The sequence below is a fragment of the Xenopus laevis genome, chromosome 9_10L (assembly GCF_017654675.1).
Source record: "Xenopus laevis strain J_2021 chromosome 9_10L, Xenopus_laevis_v10.1, whole genome shotgun sequence".
Lineage (NCBI taxonomy): Eukaryota > Metazoa > Chordata > Amphibia > Anura > Pipidae > Xenopus > Xenopus laevis.
The window spans coordinates 116,517,686-116,544,019 of NC_054387.1; the positions used below are offsets into that span (position 1 = coordinate 116,517,686).

General features: G+C 40.0%; 1 protein-coding gene across 2 annotated transcripts in view; it reads left to right on the forward strand.

Annotated features, from left to right (window-relative positions):
- The first annotated feature begins 304 nt into the window (after window positions 1–304).
- Window positions 305–26,334, forward strand: part of cluap1.L (clusterin associated protein 1 L homeolog) — a 39,005-nt gene continuing 12,975 nt past the window's right edge. Inside the window, exons 1-5 of one of the 2 annotated variants that reach the window (XM_018234654.2) lie at window positions 305–638; window positions 2,459–2,570; window positions 3,434–3,518; window positions 10,357–10,536; window positions 12,975–13,070. In XM_018234654.2, the coding sequence (XP_018090143.1) occupies window positions 617–638; window positions 2,459–2,570; window positions 3,434–3,518; window positions 10,357–10,536; window positions 12,975–13,070 (495 nt within the window). In that variant the 5' untranslated portion in view covers window positions 305–616. Of the gene's footprint in view, window positions 639–745; window positions 765–2,458; window positions 2,571–3,433; window positions 3,519–10,356; window positions 10,537–12,974; window positions 13,071–26,334 lie in introns of those variants that run through there. The other variant, XM_018234655.2, reaches the window with a different exon arrangement.

Genomic DNA, 26,334 nt, shown 5'->3' on the forward strand with positions numbered 1-26,334 from the left:
GTTGCTACTTGGCCGTTATTTTACAGGCCTGGCCGGTAAATGATGGTTTATCCCAATGTTATTAATAGGGAAAAAAGATAAATATATGGGAAGGCCCCAGGGAGCTAAATCATACCCCTGCTGTTAATAGATTGCTTGAGCAGTGACTAACAGCATGAACTAGTTAAATGTGTGTTCTCTCCTGCCAGTGTGAATCTATGTGCTGCTCTGCACTTTTGAGGAGTCTATAAAATACCATTGGAGAGTCCTCCAACGCCTCAGCCTGTATTACAATCCCACACACGTGACACACTACACCCCAGTGACGTTTCTCTATTTCTAGAACTCATTCTGATTAGTAGCGCTGACTGGAACATTTGCACATAGACATAGTGAAAACTAATATAACAAAGGGACTTCGTTTACAAGTTCAGAATTCGGACAGAAATATTAGAAAAAGCGCGTACGTCTAGACACTGTTTTAACACGCATGCGCTCTCTTTTTTTAATTCCGATTAAGTTTTGAGACCTTCGAGCTACCGTAGCAGCGTTCGCTGTTGCCAGGATACCCAACACATCCGCCTAGTGACGGCCTACTGAGATTCGGTACAGCCTCCGGGATATTAAAGCTGCTAACATGTCTTACCGGGATCTGAGAAGTAAGAAGTGTTTGATATCTATGTATATATAGGCTTTGTACATAGGGCGGTGTTTGTGTGGCCCGTTTTTCTTTGGTGTCTCTTCTAACAGGGAGGGAGATCATGATCGTGCAGTCATTTCTAATGGTATTTTTATTATTCCCTTTATGCACAGTTTGCACACACACAGTAGAGGTTGTTTGTAGCAATGATCACATGGAAAGCTATAAAGCACAAGTATCTTAAACTGCCTTCTGGAGTGAGGGTGCTGGGAGTTGTAGTTCACCAAGCTGGGAGACATGTGAAGGGTGGATATCCGTGATGTAAAGGGCTGTGCAGCTACAAGAAGTCAATGGGAGAGCTTGTTATGAAAAATATTGTGTTGCAATAAGTGTAATAACTGTAAGGGGGTTATTTATCAAAATCCCAATTTTTCAGATTTTATAAGTAAAAAAAAAAAAAAAAAGTCAGACCAAACTTGAATCCACAATTTGCCCTTATTTATCAATAAAAAAAACTAGGGATGCACCGAATCCACTATTTTGGATTCGGCCGAACCCCCGAATCCTTCGCAAAAGATTCGGCCAAATACCGAACCAAATTGCAAATTAGGGGTGGGAAGGGGAAAACATTTTTTACTTCCTTGTTTTGTGACAAAAAGTCAAGAGATTTCCCTCCCGGTCCCTAATTTGCATATGCAAATTTGGATTTGGTTTGGCTGGGCAGAAGGATCATCATCATCATTTATTTATATGGCGCTGTCAAGATACGCAGTGCTTTACTGCAGTTATAGCAAACGGAATAAATGGTGGGTAACAAACAAGGATTACAGAATACAATGGGGTTAGAAGGACCTAGAGATTAGAGTTAACAAACTAAAAGGTTAGGGTACAATTGAGACATTAGGATTATATAAACATTTTTCATTTTTGATACAGCAATGATTAATTAAGGTACATCGAATAAGCCTCTTTAAAAAGATGGTTCTTTACGGAGCGCTTGAAAGTTTGGAAAGAAGGAGAAAGTCTGACAGTTTGTGGCAGAGAGTTCCAGAGAAAAGCAGAAGCCCGAGAGAAGTCTTGTAGACGAGAATGGGCAGAAGTGATAAGAGGAGAAGTGAGGCGAAGATCAGAAGCAGAGCGTAGGTTTCGTGAAGGAGTGTATTTGGAGATTAGAGATGAAATATAGGGAGGGGTTTCATTATTAAGGGCCTTGAATGTGAGTGTAAGTAATTTGAATTTGATTCTAGAAGAGATTGGGAGCCAGTGAAGGGACGGACATACAGAAGGATTCAGCTAGGGGGGCACTTGGGTCATAACTATTTAGTCTTTGAATCTGAGCTGCGTGCTAAGAATAAATTGCATACTCACTGAACATTTATGTCCCATGTGGCTCCCCTTAAAGTCACTGACTAACTCAGTGTTAGAGAGCTGAAAAAGAAGGAAGTTGAGTTCAGGTTATTATGTTAGACATTCAGTCACTCCAGCCTTTATACATTACATTTTTGGCTAACTAACTATTAAAAACATTTTTTATTTTGCACAGCATATCTATTTACCCAGTTTTTATTTTTACACACCTGGGCCAGAGCTTTTGTTTAAAGGAGAGATACACTGGATTGAGGGAAAGAAGGTGGCGATTCTGGTCACAGAAAATTCTCAACAAACAGTGTTTTAGTCCCTTGTAAATTAAAATTAGGGTTAGCTTTTGTATTTCAGGACAAAAAATTTGTGTGTTACTTTAAAAACGTGTGCATTATTCTGTGAAATAACATTTACTGCAGTTTAATCAAGTCATACAATCTACATTACTCAATGTTTTTTTGATTTCTATTTCCCAAGACTTTACAGAGATGATGCGGGCACTCGGGTACCCTCGGCTAATATCAATGGAGAACTTTAGGAGCCCTAATTTCCCCTTGGTTGCTGAAGTACTTATCTGGCTGGTGAAACGGTATGGCATCATTCCTTTAATTACATGATCCATCTATAGAACTGCTTTGATGTTAGAAACGTTAAGATGATGTTATGCTTCATTATGGTCACTGGCACATGGAACCCTACAGAACTATTTTTCTGCCTTGATAATCTCCTGACCATGGGGTCTCATATGGCAGGTCCAGGTGATCCTATTCCAGTGACTGAAACAGGAAAATGTTGCTTTCCAGTAAGCTGAGAATTGCACTGGGGCAAAATGCTCTGAATCACCTCAAGAGCTAGTGCTCCAAAGCAGCTGTGCATGAAGTTAGAGAGATCCTTGTGGCTATTTGAACACCAATAACTCTGAACTTAAATGGGTCAGCAAGAGCAGGAACATATATATATATATATATATACGAATTTCCCTTCAATCAATCCCTAAAGCCCCTTAAAGGGGTGGTTCACCTTTAAGTTAACTTTTGGTAATTGAACATTTGCTTTATACATTGAAATAGCACATGGCACTTTAAATGTTCTTGTAAGCAATTGATTAGAGACTTAAGCATGTGGATAACTACATTTATAATAAAGCCTCATGCCAGTAATATAATTATGTTTTAAAATCTATTTATTGCACTAAGCACTTATTTTGTCTATAATTAGGTGGGTGTGTGGAAGGAAGGGGGGTTTGGAGACACAGATCTTTACTGCTAAAGGGCTGTGGTTGCCTTGGGCTAGTACAGAAGCACAAAACATAATGTACAACATTTCTAGCTACTTCCTTGGTTAAGCTTTAGTTCTCCTTTAAAGCAGATGTCCTGTTTTTATATTACATTGTGTTTGCTGTGTTAAGCTTTAGTTTTACAGAATTCTGAATTTCTTTTCTCTGTTCAACAGGTATGAACCACATACAGATATCCCTGTGGATGTGGACACGGAGCAGGACAGAGTGTTCTTCATTAAAGCGGTTGCCCAGTTTATGGTAAGTTTAGAAACGTCCCATTTATAATCGTTTTTAGAGGGCTATATGGTTCTTTGGTAACGTCTGAAGTTTGCATGATGTCAGAACTGTATAAATTCATTTTAAATGTGAAGGAATCTCACTGGTTGTGTACATGTGCTTTTTGACCTCTAACAAAGCACTGGGGCCTATGCCACTATATCTGCTACTTGGGTCATATTCACTCTCATTGACTTGGTTGTATCAGTTGTGTTGGGGGTTAACTTGTTGTGCTACCTATTCAACTAAACGGGAAAAATATGGGGCGAGTGGCGTCCGTTTGACTGGCTTCACAAGTGGTCATGATTAATACAGTTTATTTTGTTTTCTAAGTATAGCCAATCGATACAACTCCATAAATGCTCAGGAAAATGCCAGGGATAGCATTCTGAATATTAAAGGGGAACAATAAGTAACATAGTAACATATTAAGTAAGGTTGAAAAAAAGACACACGTCCATCAAGTTCAATCTGCCTAACTGCTAGTTGATCCAGAGGAAGGCAAAAAAAACCATCTGAAGCCTCTCCAATTTGCCTCAGAGGGGGAAAAAATTCCTTCCTTCCAAAATCGGATTAGTACCTGGATCAATTTGTACTATGAGCTATCTCCCATAACCCTGTATTCCCTCTCTTGGTAAACACCATCCAACCCCTTCTTAAAGCATCTAATGTATCAGCCTGTACCACTGATTCAGGGACAGAATTCCACATCTTCACAGCTCTCACTGTAACAAACCCCTTCCGAATATTTAGGCAGAACCTCTTTTCTTCTAATCGGAATGGGTGACCTTGTGTCAGCTGGAAAGACATACTAGTAAATAAAGCATTAGAGAGATTATTATACGATCGATCCCCTTATATATAGTTATCATATCACCCCTTAAAGGAGAAGGAAAGCTACAGAGGCATTTTATTGCTAATAGATTAGCTGCAATAGTGCAAGCTAGAATGCTATGTTTATTCTGTAGAATGTTTTACCATACCTGAGTAAAAAGCTCTAGAAGCTCTCTGTTTGTTTAGAATAGGAGCTGCAGTATTAATGTGGTGTGACATCACTTCCTGCCTGAGTCTCTCCCTGCTCTGGGCTCAGATTACAGTAGAGAAGGGAGGGGGTGGGGGGAGAGGAGCAAACTGAGCATGCTCTTGCCCAGGGCAATGAGGTTTATGCTGAAAACAGGAAGTCTGATACAGAAGCCCATGAGTACACAATAGAAGGAAAGAAATGTGCTGTTTCTTTTGACACAGGACTCAGAGCAGCATTACTTTGGGGGTTTACTGGTATATTTAGATGGACCTTTCTGATAAGGCTTACTTAGTTTTAACCTTTCCTTCTCCTTTAAGCGCCTCTTCTCCAGAGTGAACATCCCCAATTTGGCCAGTCTTTCCTCATAGCTAAGATTTTCCATACCTTTTACCAGCTTAGTTGCCCTTCTCTGTACCCTCTCTAATACAATAATGTCCTGTTTGAGTGATGGAGACCAAAACTGTACGGCATATTCTAGATGGGGCCTTACAAGTGCTCTATACAGTGGAAGAATGACCCTCTCCGCCCGTGACTCTATGCCCTTTTTTATACAGCTCAAGACCTGACCTTACTCCTGAGTCAGCCACTGACTAGATTGAGCTGAGCCATTAGTGCAGCTATGAAGTGAGCCTGGGAATTCAGACTCCTCTATTGTATACACTGAAGAAAAGAACTGGTTTGCCTTTTTGCCTTTTCTGTATCTGTATGTTTTGAAATATAATTTAAACCAACAGATTAATAAGTAAATAAATATCAGTTCTACCTATAACAGGAAGGTGTTTTTCATAACAGACATTGGCTAGCTGAGCCATGTATGCATAAATATTCAGTTTCCAGTTAAAGAAGATTTTTGCAAAGTAGCTTTGTCTAGTTTGAGTTTGAGTGTAGAACATTCCATCTCTTAATAGTTTTGTTCAGATGTGAGTTGGAACTGCCTCATTGCATGCCATAGCAGAGACATTGTGTATTCATTTGTCAATCATGTCATCATCCAGTAATTACCTCTAGACAGGCATTTAGTACAGTATTTGCAGAATGCTTCATACCTGGAAAAAGATAAGTAATTTCTTTATGTATTAAGTGGAAGTTTAGCAATGATTAGGCTGCAATAGCCCTGAAAATAGTGAGATTTAATATAAATAGTGTTCGTGAGCTGACACTCCTGCCATCCTATAAGAACCAAGAGCTTTCAGAGGGTGATAAATGATTGCTAAAACTAAAGTATCAGATTAGCTGTCATTAATATATATTGTATACGCTAAGATAACATATAACCTGAATTGATCTACTACACAGTCGATTTCTTACTGACTTGAGCTCAGATTGAAATTCAAGTTACTTATCCTTGGGGTTGCTATAAAGAGTAGTGGAGCCCCATACATTTGAATGGCCATGCCCCTGATCCACTGAATGCTGCCCACAATTCACACAAGCTCATCCCTGTTCATCTATAGTGGCCGAAATTCTCCATTAGTTTTTTATTCAGTTCAGGTTTGGTTTCCCTGTGATGCTGTTCATAACATAGGAAGACTTGGCTGAACTCATTGCACTCCTTTAGTTCATATGCTGAGGTGGGGGAAATATAAATGTGTCTGACACAATGCTTCCTGCATATTTAAATGGCATTAATGTCATTCACTACTTGGGTTATTTATCATGCTGCATGTATTGTATGTACTTTTAATGTAGTTTTAATCCAACAACCAGTGCTGTGCCAGCTGCTTACCTGTAAGCACAGATGCCCATGTGCAGATGCTCACTCTTTTCTATGTACAGTTTGTGGGAACATTAATGAACAGCAGCTAAGGTAAACCACACAGAGTGTTGTATACACAGTACAATAGAACCCCCATTTTACATTTCTCAGGGGACCAGGAAAAAAATTGTTAAATGTAAATCAGGGAAATTTTTTTAAGCAAATTCTTCAAAGATATAAACATGGGAGTCCGAGTGTTAATAACAAGGGTTGAACATTGCAGTGTTAATGTTACACTATGGGGGGCATGTGCAAGTCACATACACAACCTAAAGCAATAAGTGATTGGTGCAGGACTGTATAAGGGGCAGACTGATTGGAATTGACATTTACAGACAGAACCATGGCAAAATATTCATTTGGTTAGTATTTTAAACCGCTTTTATTCCACTAATAATAACAGTCACAGCAGTTTTTGGGTACACCAGGACAACATCTTTATGTAAAATCCGGGAAAACATTACTTAAAATCAGGGAAATGCACACGTTGAAATGCATTTAAATAAAACATGTAAAATGTGGGAAAACTTAGAAACAAGGTACTTAAAATCGAGGTTTCATTGTATATAAATGCATACATAGCAAAAACATCAAAGGTTTTAATGTATAACTACCGTAACTGTAATGTGTGGGTTCTGGCAAATGCCAGAGGAGCTGCTGTAAATTGCCATAGACACTCATTATTGGGCTGGTGGGGAATTGTTTGGGCCTGTGTGCACCTGAAATGCCAGGGCCTATTTTGAGTCTCAGTCCAGACCTGGCTTTGTGTTATCTGTTAAAGGGGTTGTTCACCTTGAAATTAAAGGAATTGTTCAGTGTAAAAATAAAAACTGGGTAAATAGATAGGCTGTGCAAAATAAAAAATGTTTCTAATATAGTTAGTTAGCCAAAAATGTAATGTATAAAGGCTGGAGTGACTGGATGTGTAATATAACAGCTACAACACTACTTCCTGCTTTTCAGCTCTCTTGGTTTACACTGACTGGTTACCCTGGCTACCAGGCAGTAACCAATCAGAGACTTGAGGGGGGGCCACATGGGTCATATCTGTTGCTTTTGAATCTGAGCTGAATGCTGAGGATCAATTACAAACTCACTGAACAGAAATGTACCATGTGGCCCCCCTTCAAGTCGCTGACTAAAGGTGGCCATACACGGCCCGATAAAAGCTGCCGACAGACCGTGTCGGCAGTTTATTGGCCCGTGTATGGGGGCCCCCGACGGGCTTCCCCGATCGAGATCTGGCCGAAAGTCGGCCAGATCTCGATCGGATGGGATTAAAAATCCCGTCGGATCGCGGCCGCATCTGTTCGTTGATGCGGTCCCGCGATCCGACCGCCCGTTTGGCGAACGCTAGGATCCGATCGTTGGGCCCTAGGGCCCACGATCGGATCAGCCCGATATTGCCCACCTCAAGGTGGGCATATCGGAGGGAGATCCGCTCGTTTGGCGACATCGCCAAACAAGCGGATCTATCCGTGTATGGCCACCTTAACTCAGAGTTAGAGAGCTGAAAAGCAGGAAGTTGGATTCTGGCTGTTTTATTAGACATCTGTTCACTCCAGCCTTTATATATTACATTTTTGCCTAACTAACTATATTAGAAACATTTTTTATTTTGCACAGTCTATCTATTTAAACAGTTTTTAGTTTCACACTGAACTATTCCTTTAAGTTTTAGTATGATATAGAAGGTGATATTCTGAGACAATATGCAATTGTTTTTCTTTTTTTTATTATTTGTGGTTTTTGATCTAAGGCGAGTTGTGTATGTCTCCTATATGAATAAATGTGTGAAGTTGAAAAAACGCAGATGGAGAATGTTTTCCTACAGCAAACAGCTCATTCATGATTTTCATTGTCAGACTCCTTGCAAGAAACATTTTTGTAAAAGGGATAATAACAATTAGGTGGAGGGAGAGTGATTTCTCTTGTATAACAGACTGCAGTTGTTTAGCTTCCAATTTGCAATTTCAGCAACCCAGGGTCCAAATTACCCTAGCAACCATGCACTGATTTGAATAAGAGTGGAATATGAATAGAAAGATGAGTAATAACAAGTATCAATAATAAAGTAACAGTAATGAGAAAAATAACAATAGCGAAACATTTGTAGCCTTATGTAGCATTAGAAGGGGTCAGTGACCCCCATTTAATAGCTGGAAAAAGACAATTCAAAAGCTATAAAAAAGAAAAAATGAAGGCCAATTAAATAATTGCTTAGAATTAGCCATTCTATATCATACTAAAAATTAACTTAAAGGTGAAAAAAGTCAATGGGAAAAATTCAAGGGTCAAGTAAGTTTTGGCAGAAGTCACTCTAAAATAAAATACATTAAAAAAAAAGACTCATCTCTTACTATAGCATTTTCATATGGATGCTTATTCTTACACAGGATTTTCTTACACAGAAATATATGGCCGCAAAAAAAAAAAAAAAAATACACAACTTAAAGGGTTTAGTCAGCTTTTAGTATTATGTAGAGAGTGATATTCTGAGACAATTTGCAATTGCAATTACTATTTGCAATTTCAGCCATCTGGTTGCTAAGGCCAAAATGACTCTAGCAACCATGTATTGATTTGAATAAGAGGCTGGAATATGAGAGGCCTGAATAGAAAGTGTAATAAAAAGTAGCAATACCAAAACATTTGTAGCCTTACAGAGCATTTGTTTTTTAGATGGGGCCCGTGACCCCCATTTGAAAGCTGCAAAGAGTCAGAAGAAAAAGGCAAATAACTATAAAACTATAAAAAAGAAATAATGGAAATCAATTGAAACGTTAAGTTCAAAAGGGAACTTAACTGCGCTGGAAATAAAATGAAGGTTCCTATAGAAAGAGAAAACAAAGGCTCTATGGTGTAATATCCTTTGTACATAGAGCTGCTATTTTACGTAGGGTCTACTCACACTTGAGAAAAGATCAAGTCGCAAATAGAAAGGTTGGACGTGTCTATTAGCAGTCAGTCATGTGCCTGTTGGAGGAAAGTGCAGGATAGTGTAGTATCGTCACGTTTCGCTTAGGAGATTAGCCGATATTGCGCTTACCTAGTGCCGATGTAAGGCTGGCGTACAGATCAGTGTCAGTTCGGTCGCTGCCTAGTAACGGTTCCTTCTAAGCCGTTTTTTTCAAAGCGGTTTCAATTAGCCCCTGAGGAAGTATCAATTGATACGAAACGCGTTGGGCCTTTCATTTTATAACAAAAGTATTTTATTGGAACAAATTGAATTTCTATTAAGGCAAATACGTGCCCTGAATATTGTTTTCTAAGTGTCCTATGAGTTAAACAATCCTGTGGAGAAACTGAGTACATTGCAGAATCGTGCCCACACACGATCTCAGACCACGAGGGAGAGAATGCCGACATTGAGAGTTCGAGGAAACAACGGACGGTTACCTGAAAGAAAAGACCCATCCCTGTCAGCGCAATCGGATGCGCAAATGAAACCGCTTTGAAAAAACTGGCTTAGAAGGAACCGTTACTAGGCAGCGACCGCACTGATACTGATCTGTACGCCAGCCTTACATCGGCACTAGGTAAGCGCAATATCGGCTAATCTCCTAAGCGAAACGTGACGATACTACACTATCCTGCACTTTCCTCCAACAGGCACATGACTGACTGCTAATAGACGCGTCCAACCTTTCTATTTGCGACTTGATCTTTTCTCAAGTGTGAGTAGACCCTACGTAAAATAGCAGCTCTGTGTACAAAGGATATTACACCATAGAGCCTTTGTTTTCTCTTTCTATAGGAACCTTCATTTTATTTCCAGCGCACCTTTCATCCCTTTTGAACTTATAGACACGTGGATAAGTGGATCCATTTACCGAACATAGGTGCAGCTTGTATTTTCGTATCACCTTTGGACTGAGCGCAGATTTAACCCATTGATAATTGAAATGTTAGATTTGGGCATTCTATAACATACTAAAAGTTAACTGAAAGGTGAATGGCCCATTTAATAAACATGCTGTTTTTCACACGGTGATGTAGGGTCTATTTGATTGTTTTGTGTTTTTCTCCCTATGTAACAGGCCACTAAAGCACACATAAAGTTAAATACGAGGAAGCTGTACCAGGCAGATGGATATGCAGTAAAGGAGCTCCTGAAGATCACCACAGTGTTGTACAATGCCATGAAATCCAAGGGCATGGAGAGCACCCAGCTTGAGGACCAGGAAACATCCACCTTCAAATTTAATTTGGGATCTAAGGTGAGTTGTGTATGTTTCCTATATGAATGAATGTGTGAAGTTGACAAAACGCAGACTGAGAATGTTTTCCTACAGCGAACAACTAGTGATGTGCGGGCCAGGCCTATACCCGCGGGTTTACTCTTCTTCGTGGATGGCTTCCGACTTCCGGGTTTGTCTTTTATAGACGCTGCGGCTGCTCACCCTGCCCCTTTTGGGATGTCATCGGCGGGATGGGTTGGCGCGGGTCTATAAAGGCATCCGGAAGTCGGATGCGGGTGGCCGCGTGCTAAGGAAGGGCAGGTTAGGGTCGGGTGAAGATTGGGGAAATCCTGAGCCGCACATCACTACAGCAAACAGCTCATTCATGATTTTCATTGTCAGACTCCTAGCAAGAAACATTTTTGTACAAGGGAAAACAATTAAGTGGAGTGTGCCAGTTAGTGATTTCTCTTGTCTAGCAGACTGAAGCCTTCAGAGGTTTCTCATATGAACTTCCTACTTGTCAAATAGCAAGAGAGGAAACGGAGAGGGGTTGTTGGAGGGCACTAAAACACCACTCAGTATCTGAAAGATGAAAGATTTATGAAATACTCAATATGGTGCAGATGCTTTAATTAAAGCAATGACGAATGAAAAATCTGAATTCCTAAACTGGCAATATGACATTTGTTCTATACCAATATCCTAATCCTGTTTTAATTGAGTATTGTAACAGTGAATATCCACCTTCTACAAAAATGATATCAAAGTATTATGGAAATCGTCCAGCACTTATTCACAATGCTGCAGATTTTGTATGTGGCACTGAGAAGATCTGACTTTCATGCAAGTCTAACAAGCGACTGCTTATCCCCTTAAAGGGTTTGTTCACCTTTAAATTAACACAGGGAGGCATATTTATCTAGAGTCAAATTTCGAATTCATGTGTGTTATTTAAAACTCCCATAAACTCCAAATTCAACCAATCTAAATTTATTAATAAAATCAAATTTTCTCAGCTCGGACGAATTTAATCCGAAAACTTGAATCTAATTTGTTTTGAATTAGAAACCCGATTTCTCGGAAAAAAACTTGAATGTCAGGAAAGCTGCAAACATCACCAAAATAGATCCCTGAACCTCTCTCGTTGACTTATACAGTAATTTGGCAGGTTTTAGGTGGTGAATAATTTAATTTGAGTTTTTTAAGGGTATGATAAATCTCGAAATTCAAATTAAAACTTGAATCAAGTTTGGATAATTCAGAATTCGAATTTGAGAGTTTTGACCAAAAAAAAATAAAAAATTAAAATTCTAATTTTCACTTCAACCGTTAATAAATCTGCCCCTTAGTATGATGTAAAGTGTGATGTTCTGAGACAGCTTGCAAATGGTCTTCATATTTTATTATTCAGCAGCTCTCCAGTTTGCAATTTCAGCAGGTTGTTAGGGTCCAAATTACCCTAGCAACCATGCATTGATTTGAATAAGAAACTGGAATATGCAGAAGACTGAATAGAAAAAGGAGTAATAAAAAGTAGCAATAACAATACATTTGTAGCCTTACAAAGCATTTGATTTTTAGAAGGAGTCAGTGACCCCCCATTTGAAAGCTGGAAAGAGTCAGAAGAAAAAGGCAAATAATTCAAAAACTATAAAAAAGGAAGAATGAAGGCCAATTGAAAAGTTGCTTAGAATTGGTTATTCTATAACATACTAAAAGCTAACTTGAAGGTGAACCACCCCTTTAACTACAGTGGAACAAAGCTTCCATGGCAGATTCTGCTCAAATTAGCTCCCTACAACTTTGCCACCTGCATCCACAACCTTCCTAAAGGGGGCACCCCAAACCTTTTTAAAGGTGCCAGAAAGTTCTCCAGTGGAAAAAATCCTGCAACTGTTATATCAGTCATATTGTAAGTCTTCTTGCTGATATAACATTGGTAACGATGGTTATTAGAGTCCTGTGCGGGTCTATTTTTTGGGACCCAAACCCGACCCGTGCATAAAGTAGGCCACTGGCCCAGCAAAGCTTGGGTAAAATATTGTGAACTAGCGATGTACGGGTCAAGAAAAACCCGCTCGCTACCAACCAGAACTCGCCCGCCCACCTTTTCCTCTTCATTTATAGACCTGCCCTGCTGATGACATCATAAAAGGGGCGGGCAAATTCATGCCTATAAAACCAGAAGCAGGAAGCTGGCAGTGTTCAGGCAGAACTCAGCACACCATGTGCAGGTCATGGGAAGGTTCAGGTTGAGTTCTTAAGGCTAATCATAATTTTAGCGATCTCCCTTTATAATGAAATTTCCAGTCCCCTTAATTAACGTGTTGCACTTACTATAGGGTAGGGAAAGTTAGTCTGCCTGGTAAAGAGTGCCAGAGCTTTATGAAAGCCTATGGAATGAAGTGGCAGGCAGCTTTTTCTTTCTTGCAGAATAACATGGGATTGTTCTCATTATACACGTCTCATTTTAGATTTCAGATTTGAAGATGGCCAGACAGCTTGCTTCTGAAATCACCTCTAAAGGTGCAACATTGTACGATCTTCTTGGCAAGGAGGCTGATCTGAGGGTAAGTGTACATTTCAACATAAAACTGTAGAAATATGTTCAGTCTGGTGGTGTGTGCAGTGTCGGACTGGGATGCCAGGGGCCCACCAGAAAACCTTAAGCTGAGGGCCCATATTCTAAAACTATTGGAACCTCACTCAACCTCTTTATTCTCCTTGTCTCTTTTCTCTACATACTGTACTCTATTCTTCCATTATTAAACATATTGTTTCCCTTAAAGGAACAGTAACACCGAAAAATGTAAGTGTTTTAAAGTAATGACAATATCATGTACTGTTGCCCTGCACTGGTAAAACTGATGTGTTTGCTTCAGAAACACTACTATAGTTCATATAAACAAGCTGCTTTGGAGCAATGGCGGAAATTGAAAAACGGCTATATGGCACAGGTTAACTAATGGATAAAAGATAACACCATTAGACAGACAGAGCTTATTTGCTATCTGCTGTGTAACCTGAGCCTTTTCTCCTTTGAATGGCTGCCCCCATTGCTACACAGCAGCTTATTTATATAAACAATAGTCGCTTTTCTTAAGCAAACACAGCAGTTTTACCAGTGCAGGGCAACACTACATTATATTTTCATTACTTTAAAACACTTTTATTTTTTGACGTTACTGTTCCTTTAAATAAATGAAGGAATGTTAGAAGCAAGAGGCCCACTGACACCTGGGCCCACCGGGAGTTTTCCTGGTGTCCCGGTGGGCCAGTCATATACTGCTATCCAAAATGCTAAGGACCTGAGGTATTCTGGATAATGTATTTTAAATAAATTGGATCTTCATACCTTAAGTCTAATAGAAAATCATTTTAACATTAAATAAATTCAGTTGACTGGTTTTCCTTAATTCGATTAATTACATTTTAGTTTGGATTGAATACAAGCTATTGTTTTATTATTACAGAGAAAAAATGAAGTAATTTTTTTAAACTTTTTGGAACATTTGGATAAACTGAAGTCTACGAGAGACTGCCTTTCTGTAATTCGAACCCTCCTGATAATAGGTTTCCAGATAACTGATCCTGTATATCAAATGCCTGGGTGCTGGTTATGAATTGTAAACAATCTAAAAAAGAATACGGCAAAAACATTTGTGTTTTGTTGCAAATACATGTGAGCGCTGCATTCTTTGTTAAATTGTTTATGTATAATTATCTGAAGTATTTTAAATGAGAAGAATCCACAACATATGTTAATTAATAGGGAAAGCTATCCTAAACATGGTCTGCTGATGTAAATAAAGGATAGTAGAAAGAAAGCACAAGACCTGCAAGTTGCTCAACATCAAACGAAGATATTCTAAATCAGGGTCTTTTGTTGTCACAGGTTGTCTGGGAACAAGGTACCGCAGTGCTATTAAAGGACAAGTATGCATCCCAGTATGATCATCATGCCTTAGAGCTCTTAGGCTGATTTTAAAGGATTTTAAAGGAACAGTAACACCAAAAAATGAAAGCATTTCCAAGTTATTAACATTTAATATACTGTTAGCATACACTGGTAGAAGCTGTGTGTTTGCTTCAGAAAGACTAATGTAGTTTATATAAACAAGCTGCTGTGTAGCCATGGGGGCAGCCATTCAAACTAGAAAAAAAGGAGAAAAGGCAAAGGTTACACAGCACATAACAGATAAGCTCTGTCCAATACAATGGCCTTTTTATCCATTATCTGCTGTGTAACCTGAACTTTTTCTCCTTTGAATGGCTGCCCCCACTGCTACACAGCAACTTTAATATTTATATAAACTATAGTAGTCTTTCTGAAGCAACCACACCAGTTTTACCAGTGCAGAGCAACACCACATTATATTTTAATTGCATTGATGCACTTTCAGTTTTTGGTGTTACTGTTCCTTTAATAAGGGCATTGCCATTTCCAGTGGTTGCTTCATATCAAGCACCATACAAGTTGAAAAGATGGTGATGCTGGGCAAATGCCCCATTTGTCCATTATTAATGTGGCCCTGCTTATGGACATAACAGCTTTGGAACACGATTGTGTGAGGCACAGGAAGTTTCCTCTTATCATGGTTGATTTAACCATTAACAGTGCCGGAACTACCAGGGGTGCAGGTGGTGCGAATGCACCAGGGTGTGCACCCCCCTCGGGGCCCTCCGGCGGCCTGCGGGCTTGCAAATCTGACGCAAATAGCTATAACATGTTGCCATAGTGATGCAACTTCCTCTACAGCAAGTCATCTGACCCCCTTTCAGTGCGAGTCCTTCCTTCAAGGTAGCTCGTTGATTGGTTCGCATCTCGGCGCACAATATTATATTGAAGATAGGGTCGCTCATGTGGAGTGTGTGTACTCAACAATGGGCCGGGTATTTACAGCTCGCAACGTAATGTAAATATAGACCGATGTACTGTGTTAAGCAATGTGTGATTGATATGTATAGTGCTCCATCATTGCCATACACACCCACTGGCTGATATGGGTGCCATTAGGTTGCTATGAGGTCAATGCACAGAGATGACTATGTGAGGACAGGGGGGGGAGGAGACCAGATCTGCCTTGGCTAATGCTTTAGTGCTGGTTTTGTCATACAGAGGTTCTTTAAAACACTAAACTAAGATTGCCAGAACATACAAAAAATCATCCACCCTACCTCACTTACCTCCATTGCTCAGACTAGGGTGTGGGGGGCAAGACCACTAGTGTACCATACCTCCCAACAGATTTACTGTGTGGAGCACAGCAAACTTTTTTTGATCACGCCCATTTTGTGACCATACCCTAATTACCATGTTCAAAATTTGGCACGTTGTTAAAGTTTGAACACATTTCTGTGGTTTTTATGTGTTATTACAGTTTTGCTAATGAAGGTGAATTGCCCTTTAGGGCAAGGCCAGGTGTGGCGTTTTACGTTGCGTTTTTAAAAAAGCTCTGTCGTGTATAAATACGCATAAACTGCACTACCACTGAAACTAATGGAAAATGCACTATGGCAATACTCACAGGGCGCTTGCAAGCCGAAATCCGCCACGGGACACCAGTATTGGCGTTTTTCAGCAGAAACGGCAAAACGTCAAGAAACTATCAAATCAATAGACTCTATGGGATCTGCTCGTTTGAAACCACACTTGTAAATACGCAGCGTATTTTATGACGTCCAAATTCTCGCAAGATAAATGCCGTATATACGTTTTTACGGACGGTGACGTAATTACGTTGCATATTGACGATCATTCTGGCTCCATTTTGCATGTAAATAGCTTTTCTACTTGGCTTAAATTCTTCCGAGGTGTCTTCCTCCAAAGCCAGCGGAATAATGGGGAATGAGAACAATGAGAAGTGCACGTTGGGAAAAGAAACCTACATGCTGAAAAACGCATGTTGACAGTATTTACTCCCAACTGAGTTTTTTTAAAACCGCAAAACGCCACATCTGGCCTTGCCCTTAAGACCTGCTTATCTTAAATTGTTACAATTCTTTATATGCTTATCTTAAATTGTTAAAGATAAGCAGGAATAATTATCTATTCTGGGCTCTCTGCCAAAAGCCAATCAAGTTAGAAACATTGTATCTTTTTCTGGCTGTTCAGTGCAGGAGATTAAAGAAAAAGTCAGGACATTTCCGTTACAAACCCGTGACTGTGGGCTGAGCTGTCATAATCAGGATTGTCCCGCTGAAAACGGGACAGTTGGGAGGTATACACCGTTGGAAAAGTATTTTCAACAGCGCTGGTAAAGTGCCACCAATAGCAAGTTTCTCGACTTGTCTCAAAGCAGAAACAGCATTGCACTTATCTATATGGAGTGTTGTCAGCCCTTTGATTTTCTACAATTGTGTCTTAATTTTCACATGATCTGGTACCAGAGCTGTTTGCCAGGGAACACATTTGGGTGTATAAGGGTTCATTTTAATTCACGGAGGCTACATTTGCTAAGTTTTAGCCTGGAGCACTAGCTAGTGAGATATGGAGTCATGTAATTCATAGACAAAGCTCATGATTGAAAGCCAAGCAGCAGCCAGCGCATAAAGCCTGTCATTTCCCATGATTTTATTACTCATTCTATATAATGAGCTCAATCTCTGTATGACACATTGCCTTGCTCCAAGCCCTATACATTTCAATGCTCTTCAACCAACTAAGGGAATTTTAAATAATTGCTGCACAAATATAATGAGTTACCAGTAATAAAAGGAAAGAGATGGGACTATCGGAGTTCCAGGTTGCCTGTTAAATTAATTTTCATATACTGGGAATTTTCTTTGCAGAGACTTATACACACACAGACAATCTATGATTTTAAATGAGCATTCTGACTAATGAACAAAGCAGGTTAAAACAAGAGGCACCTGCCTGTGTACATTAATCAACATAATAATCCCCATTAATCTGAGCGATCAAAGAGAGGGGAGAGTTAGAAGCTCTGTTGGAGCAAGCTGCGGGCTAATAATGATTCATTGTATTATTAGACAGTAGAGGTAGTCTGAACACATCTGATAATGCAAAAAGCTACATATTATTTCACCAATTATTTTGGAGTGCAGTCGGGGGTTAAAAGAGCTCAACAAAGGAGTAGGCTAGATATTCGGAAACGTTATGTTTTGGGGTTCTGTACCAGCCCAAGGCAACCACAGCTTCTTATCAGTAAAGATATGTGCCTCCAAAGATGCCCCAGTAGCTCCCCATCTTCAGTTCTGCTGAATCTCATCAAGGACTGGTAATTAGGAGATTCTGGCAAATGCTGTAAGATGACATAGACAGTCTCTTTTTATTGGACCTTTTGTGTACTTGCTATTCCAGGGCCTATTTTGAATCTCAGTCTGGACATGATTCCAGCACACGCCGTAGGCTGCTGTCAGTTAATTGAGCTTAGAGACCAACTCACAATAAACTGTATGACAAATCATTGTCATTTTCTGACGGAATTTGCCATGACCCCTAAGATTAGTTTCTCAGCAGCTGCCTAGAACACACTAAGCACATGCAGTGCCACTGACACTCCTAACAAATCGAAGAGGGTGAGCTCCCGTGTCCAATTTTAAAGGCCCGGAGCATTGCTGCTGAATTTTTAAACTGGTACAGTAAGTTCAGTATATAGAATACAGCATTTCTAGTATTACTTTTTAAGGTTTAGTTCTTATTTATGTTCAAGTCTGATTATTGCACAGGATCTGTTATCCGTAATTCTTGGGACATGGTGATATCCAGATATGGTGTTGTTTTTTAATTTGGTTCTCCATACCTTAAGGGTCAGTCCACACGAGCAGATTCGGGAAGATTTAGTCGCCTGGCAACTAATCGCCTCTTCTTCTGGGCGACAATCTCCCCGAACTGCCTTTTGCGTGTCTTCCCGTCCGTTATAATGAAAAGTTGCCTGCGCTAAAGCACACGCAGCGCTTTGTTTTCCGAAGTTGCCTCACAAAGAAACTTCGGACGACTTCGGAAAACGAAGCGCGGCATGTGCTGTAGCGCAGGCGACTTTTCATTATAGCGGACGGGAAGACACACGAAGGCAGTTTGGGGAGATTGTCGTCCAGAAGAAGAGGCGATTAGTCGCCAGGCGACTAAATCTCCCCGAATCTGCTCGTTTGGCCTGCTCGTTTTCCCCAGAAATAAAGACTTTTTTCAATTACTTTCCATATTTTTTACTGTTTTTCCAAAATCTAAGTTGAAAGTTCCTGTTTGTGATGTTTCAGTCTGGCAGCTCAGTAATTCAGGTGCAGACTCTAAACTGTTAGAATTTTGCAACATTTAATTGATACATTTTTCAGCAGCATCTCTGGCGTATTAGCAACTATTGTATCAATTCTAACAGCTGCCTGTAATGAAACCCAGAGATTCTGCTCAGCGGGGACAAACATAAGAAGTGTATCAACTAATTGTATCAATTTAGAACAGGTTACAGGGTCGGCGACCCCCCCCCTCCTAGAACTGCTTTAGAAGCTGAAAAAAGACACTTTACACTTCAATATTAGAAAAACAGTGACACATAGAAGATAGAAAGTTATTGGTAAAAGTCGTTATTTCTGTTGATCTATCGGAAAACAACTAGTTGTTTGGTTTGAAGGTGAACCACCCCTTTAAGGCTTCTAAGAATATATTGCCACCAATATAGATTTATTCTGGCTTAGTCACCATCAACTACAAGGTACTAGTGATGTGTGGGTTGGAAAAGTTCTCAACCCCTGCCCTCTGGAACCTTCCTCTTCTTGACCATACCCAACCTGGCCTGAGGCTTTTTTTTTGTACTTGCCCCCTCCAAGGGTGTATAGGCCGAGACATTACCAAAGGGGCTGGGATATGTGCAGTAATGTGTAGCAAGGTCCTGAACTAGGTGTAAGCAGAAGCTGCATGTGCATAGGGTGTAGGGTACTAGGCACATAACTGTGCCTACCCCTAATCCAAGCCCACCAGTTCAGCACAGGACCCCCGTGTTGCCCGCTCTTCACCACTTACTTGTCACACCATCCCAGTCCATACACGTGTACGTGTGGTTGGTTGCGGTGATGTGGTGGCTGGCCACCCAACACTGAGGGTAACATGAAACCTTTAAAAAAAAAAAAACTACCCCTCGACTTGGAGTTTTCACAAACATGGCTCAAAAATGATAAAAATACTTCAGAGACAGTAGCTTTCTCTCTTTCTTATATATATATATATATATATATATATATATATATATATATATATATATATATATATATATATATATATATATATATATATATATATATATATATATATATATATATATGGTCCTTTTAATACTTCAGCCCAAGCTCTCTTCTGCCTTATTACTGGAATATAATAGTGATGCTGAGAATACTGTTTCCTATGAATATGAAATAATGGGGCTTAGTCAGGAAGCTTCTCGGTACAGGAAGGAGAGATCAGATGCCTTCTTTCCCCTCTTTTATTGCTGCTTTATCATTGCTTTCTTCTCAAAGATAATAGTTCAGTGAGGATCAGCCGGATTCTTCCCACTTGCGCAGGTAAGTGAATAGGGCTATGGTGAGGAGGACAAAAGAATTATTATGGCAATAGAAGGATAGTCAGTTTTGTGCTTGAGCAGTAACATTACGAGCAGTGACTGACAGACTGGCGTGTTTTGTTCATTGCTGCCATCCAGTGGAAAATAGTGATGGTCAGCAGCAGACAAATCACTTGTGTCATTAGGCTAGGTCCACATGGGGGCTGAAATCCGTTGGCTAATTTCATCCCTACTGCAGGCAGTAGCCTTTTCTCTCTTCCACATGCAGAAATGTTGAATCGGAAGCTGCACCAAAGGGCTTTGGCGGATTGCGGCTCAGAGTTTAGATACTCGCGGTTCTTGGTCAAAATCCGCTGAGTCTGTTCACGCCACTTCCCGTTTAACACTTCTTATTGCAGTATCACAGCCTCATCATTCTTGGCCAGCGACTGGTAGCATTCCATACGGGACTTTTGCACAAAAGGTATCTCCATGGTTCACATAGACAAAGTAAACTTGCACCTAAATGCCCCCATACACAGATATAAGCGGCCGACAGATTGTCGTTCGCTTATTGGGCAGTGTATGGGGCCCTCCGATGGGCTTCCCCGAACAATATCTGTCCGAAAGTTGGCCAGATGTCGATCGGGTGGGTTTAATAATCCCGTTGGATCGAGGATCTCATTGGTTTGTTGGTGCAACCCTCGATCCAACTGCTCATATTCTTCTCATTGAGATCTGATCATTGGGCCCAAGGCCCCACTATTGGATCAGCCCGATTCCGCTAACCTCATGGTGGCCATATTGGGGAGAGATATGCTTGTTTGGCGACGTCTTCAAACGAGCAGATCTCCCTATGTGTGGCATACGCAGACAATCTTTTGACAGCTAGAGTCAAAACTGACGTGATCCCAACAATGCAGATTTTTCTTGCAATGGTGTTCAGTTTCAAAACGCCCTTATTTTAACCCATCAGCTGTAATTCCATCAGATGCAGCTCACTCTTGCAACGGCAGTTACTTTGGAATTATGAATGAAAATACTAGGGATGCACCGAATCCAGGATTTGGTTCGGGATTCGGCCAGGATTCAGCCTTTTTCCGCAGCCGAATCCTAATTTGCATACGCAAATTAGGGGTGGGAAGGTAAATCGTGTGACTTTTTGTCACAAAACAAGGAAGTAAAAAATGTTTTCCCCTTCCCATCCCTAATTTGCTTATGCAAATTAGGATTCAGTTCGGTATTCGGCCGAATTTTTCACGAAGGAATCGGGGGGGTTCTTCTTAAGTAATGCAGATACTTTAGCAACCAGTCAGAGTTTTGCTTTCATTTTCAGATTTGCTTTCAGATTTGCTTTAAGCAGTTCAAAGCTACTTGCTGATTGGTTGCTGTGGGTTTTTGCACTGCGGCAGAATTGCCTGGTGTTATATTGAATGAGCCCCAGTGACTGATGGGTGTAGCTAAATTCTTATACAGGTATAAGGAATTATAGGAAGGCCGTCTCCCATAGTCTCTATTTAAAAAAAAATATTACATTTGTTTACTGTAATAATAAAACAATATCTTGTACTTGATTCAAACTAAAATATAATTTATCCTTATTGATGGCAAAATAATCCTATTGGTTCGTCTAGGGGGTTATTTATCAAAGGTCGAATTATAGAGCTTTGTGAGGTTTTTTTATACTTCAAATGAACTCACAACACTGTTTTTTTCCGATTTAATAAAAAAACTCAAATCCATGAATTTGAGGCGAACAACCCAAAAACTTGAATTGATCGTGTTTTCCTGCAGGTAAAAACTCAAATTGATCACGTTTTTCCGACAAAACCCACTGAAAAAACCCCCGAACATCATGAAGGCTATTAACATCTTCAAATGGTTCATGGGAACTCTGCCATTGACTTCTACATGACCTCCACAGGTTTTAGCTTATGTATTTTCGGATTTGAGCTATTTAAAATATATAATATAATTTTTACAAAAATCTTTTTTTTTAACCCCATAAAATTTGAGTTTTTTATTTTTAAACAAAAAATTCTGAGTTTTGGCTGAAAAATACCCTCAAAAACTTTCAGGTTAAATACAACTCGACTTTTAATAACTCTGCCCCTTAAAGAAAACTTTACCCCCATAATGAATATTTTAGCAACAGATAGTTTATATCATATTAAGTGGCATATTAAAGAATCTTTAATTGGTATATATATATTTAAGTAAATATTGCCTTTTTACATCTCTTTGCACCATTTTGCGATGGTCTGTGTGCTGCCTCAGAGATCACCTGACCAGAAATACTACAGCTCTAACTGTAACAGGAAGAAGTGAGGAAGCAAAAGACAGAACTCTGTCTGTTAATTGGCTCATGTGACCTCACAAGTATAGTTTGTGTGCACCGAGGAATCATACGATCGCAGGGGGCAGCCCTCATTTTTTAAAATTTAAATTTTCTATTTATGATTACCCAATGGCACATTCTACTAAAAAAGTATATGATTATGAAAATGGTTTATTTACATATGAGCTGTTTTATGCAATATCTTTTTATAGAGACCTACATTGTTCAGGGGGTATAGTTTTCCTTTAATGTTTAAATTATATTTTTTAGTCGATTTAAGGCATGAAGATGCAAATTACCAAAAGATCCCTTATCCGGAAAACCCTGGGTCCTGAGCATTCTGGATAACAGGTCCCATACCTGTACCAGGAAAAAAAATCGTAAAAGACTTGGTTAATGTTAATTTTCTTTCCCCCCTTTTAATGCGATTTTTACTGACTGTCAAATAAGCTGTTGGCAGCACAGCCGGCAGTCCATTAGCCCCAAGACTTGGGCCCATTAAACAGAGCAGAGTCTCTAAGCAGTCATTTTTCATATAACGTGGAATAAAGTGCTCAGTTCTCAGGCAAGCGTCTCGTTTTCATTTGAGACTGAAGTGTTTCATGTCTGCTGCACGGCAGCACTTATCTTCCCTTCATTCTGGGAGAACATAATCATTGTGGATAATCACCTCCAGTACTGATGTGTCTCTTATTCTTGGTGCATTAGTGGTGCACATTAGCACCGCTGGCTTCTGTATACTCACACTCGACTGCTGGCTGGCTGTTAGCCACATTACAAGAGAATATTAGATTTTGAATGGATAGGAGACTAGGACAAATGGCTTCATTACATGTCGATGGAATCACTGCTGGAAAGGCGATTGTGTAGTGACTTTCCTCTGTTTCACGGGCAGGGTCGGACTGGGCCAGCGGGACACCGGGAAAAAACCCGGTGGGCCCCACTGGCCCAGATCCGCACCCTGGTTTTCTTCCTCGCTGCAAAAATAAGCAGTATGCGCTCTGCCACGAGTGCGCGCTGATGCTCGCTGGCGTGTATGCGCGAGGGCACACTTGCGCACATGCGTGTCATGTGGTGAGTGGGTGGCTTGCCGGACAGGAGCCGTTGAGGCAGCATCCCCCTAGGGTCTGGAAGGGGGGCCCTGAGGCAGTCCGACATGTTCACGGGACTATTCCTAGTATGAGCAGCAAAATGCTAGTCATTGGACATGTATAGTAATCATCTGGGCCTTTGCGGTGCACTTATGAGTCAGGCCATTAAAGGGGTTGTTTACCTTTAAATTAACTTCTAGTATGATGTAGAGAGTGATATTCTGACAAAATTTGCAACTGGTTTTCATTTTTTATAATTTCAGCAATCTGGTTGCTAGGGTCCAAATTGCCCTAGCAACCATGCATTGATTTGAATAAGAGACTGGAACATGAATAGGAGAGGGTCTGAATAGAAAGATGCATAATAAAAAGTCATATTATAATTAATAATATAAAAGGAATACATTTGTAACCTTGTAGAGCATTTGTTTTTACATGGGGTCAGTGACCCCTTTTTAGAAAGCTGGAAAGAATCAGAAGAATGAAGGCAAATAATTAAAAAAAGCTATAACAAATAAATAATGAAGACCAATTGAAAAGTTGCTTAGAATTGACCATTCTATAACATACTAAAAGTTAACTAAAAGTTTTAAAGAAATTACAATATAATGTCCTGTTGCCCTGCACTGGAAAACTGGTGTGTTTGCTATAGAAATACAACTATAATTTATATAAACAAGCAGCTGTGTAGCCACGGGGGCAGCCGTTCAAGCACAGGATACACAGTAGATAACAGATGTGTTCTAAAGAATCCCATTGTATACTACAGAGTTTATTTGTTGTGTATCCTGAGCCTTTTCTCCTTTGAATGGCTGCCCCCATGGCTACACAGCTGCTTGTTTATAGAAACTATAGTAGTGTTTCTGAAGCAAACACAACAGATTTTACAGTGCAGGGTAGCAGGACATTATATTTCCATTACTTTAAAACACTTTCATTTTTTTGTAATACTGTTCCTTTAACTTTTAGTATGTTATAAAATGGCTTATTCTAATCAACTTTTCAATTGGCCTCAATTGGCAGCTTTCAAATGAGGGTCACTGACCCCATCTAAAAACAAATATTTAAATATATAATATTTCTACTTTTTATTACTCATCTTTCTATTCAGGCCCTCTCCTATTCATATTCCAGTCTATCATTTAAATAAATGCATGGTTGCTAGGGGAATATGGGCCCTAGCAACCAGATTTCTGATTGCAAACTGGAGAGCTGCTGAACTGCAAGTAACTGGGAATTTAAAGTCTCCAAACCTACGCAGTTTGTACAGCAGTTAATTCACAGATTTGCATGGGACAATTATATATTCCTATACATACTGTTAACTAATGCTTAATATACTCTTGAGACACTGCTGAGACACACTTATTCATCCTGCCTTAATAGTGTTTCTTCAAAGAGGCCTACAGTATAATGCTGATTATGTACCATTGTGCAACATCCGAGGGGAAATCATCATCAGCAGCTATAGCTTAACTCTAGTAACCTGCTGCTTATCCTTTCCATCAACGAATGCCAGTCATTTTCAGGGATTTTTTTTTTAGACATAATTACAGATGTAGCGACTTCAAGGCCCAGTATAATCTACAGTAAGGCAAATAACCCCTGCCTGTGGTTTCATCACTTAAAGGGGAACTAAAGCTTAACTAAAGAAGTAGCTAGAAATGTTTTAGGCTTCTGTACCAGGCCAAGGCAACCACAGCCCTTTAGCAGTAAAGATCTGTGTCTCCAAAGATGCCCCAGTAGCTCCCCATCTTCTTTTCTGCTGATTCACTGCACATTCTCTTTGCTGCTGTCACTTACTGAGCTTAGGGACCCACTAACAACAGTACCCATTGAAAAAAATGTCACAATATAAGACTGATTAGTAATTAATACAGATAATTACTACATGGCAGCACAGAAACCAGTGCAACTAGCATCAGAATGTAATAATCAGCCCTGTAGCATCAGCTTATATTACAGACCAAACTCATTTTCTGATTGTAAATTTGTGACGAGCCCTAAGCTTAGCTTCTCAACAGCTGCTCAGAGCCCACTGAGCATGTGAGTGTCACAGACACTTTCCAAGATGGTGACCCCCTGTGACAAGTTTGAAGTCCTGGATCATTGCTGCTATTGACAAGCTGAAACTTTAGGCTGGTGCAATAAGTTCACTATATAAAATACGGTAAAACAGAATGTACAACATTTCTAGCTACTTCTTTAGTTAGACTTTAGTTCTCCTTTAAAGAGTTGCAGACTATGGGGCAAATTCACTAAGCTTCGTATTTGCGCCAGGCGCAACTTCGCCGCACTTCGCCAGGCGTAGTTTCGCCAGCGCGCCTGTAAATTCACTAAAATCCGAAATTGCGCACAGTGGTAGCGTAAGGTTGCGAAGTTGCGCTAGTGTTGATTCACCAAGCGAAGCGAATTTTCGCTAGCGATGGTTCATTTGCATACGGCGCCAAATTCAAATTTCAATGGAGGAATACGTATCAGCACTACAAATGCCTAGAAAACCTTCAAAACATCAAATAAAATTTTTATTTTGCCCTACACATGTGCCCACTGTATAGGTAAGTTGCCATGAGTCAGGAAATGTAGGGGGGAAGGAGGGGAGCCCCAAAAAAATTTTCGATCTTTTTCAGCCTATCACCCATAATGTAGAAAACACGCCAGCGTTTTTTGGGACTTAGAAAAAATTTTGACTTTTTTTTAAGCAATCCCTATCTACTCTATTGCGCTTCGCCTGGTCTGAGGTGGCGAAGGAAGTCTAGCGTAAAAGGTAGCGTTCAGTACACTGCGTGCGTTAGTGAATTTGCGTAGTTACGTCCGTAGCGAAAATTCGCCAGGCGTAAGGGTGCGAAGTAACACTAGCGAATCTACGCCAGCGTTCGTTAGTGAATTTGCGAAGTAACGAAAATGCCCA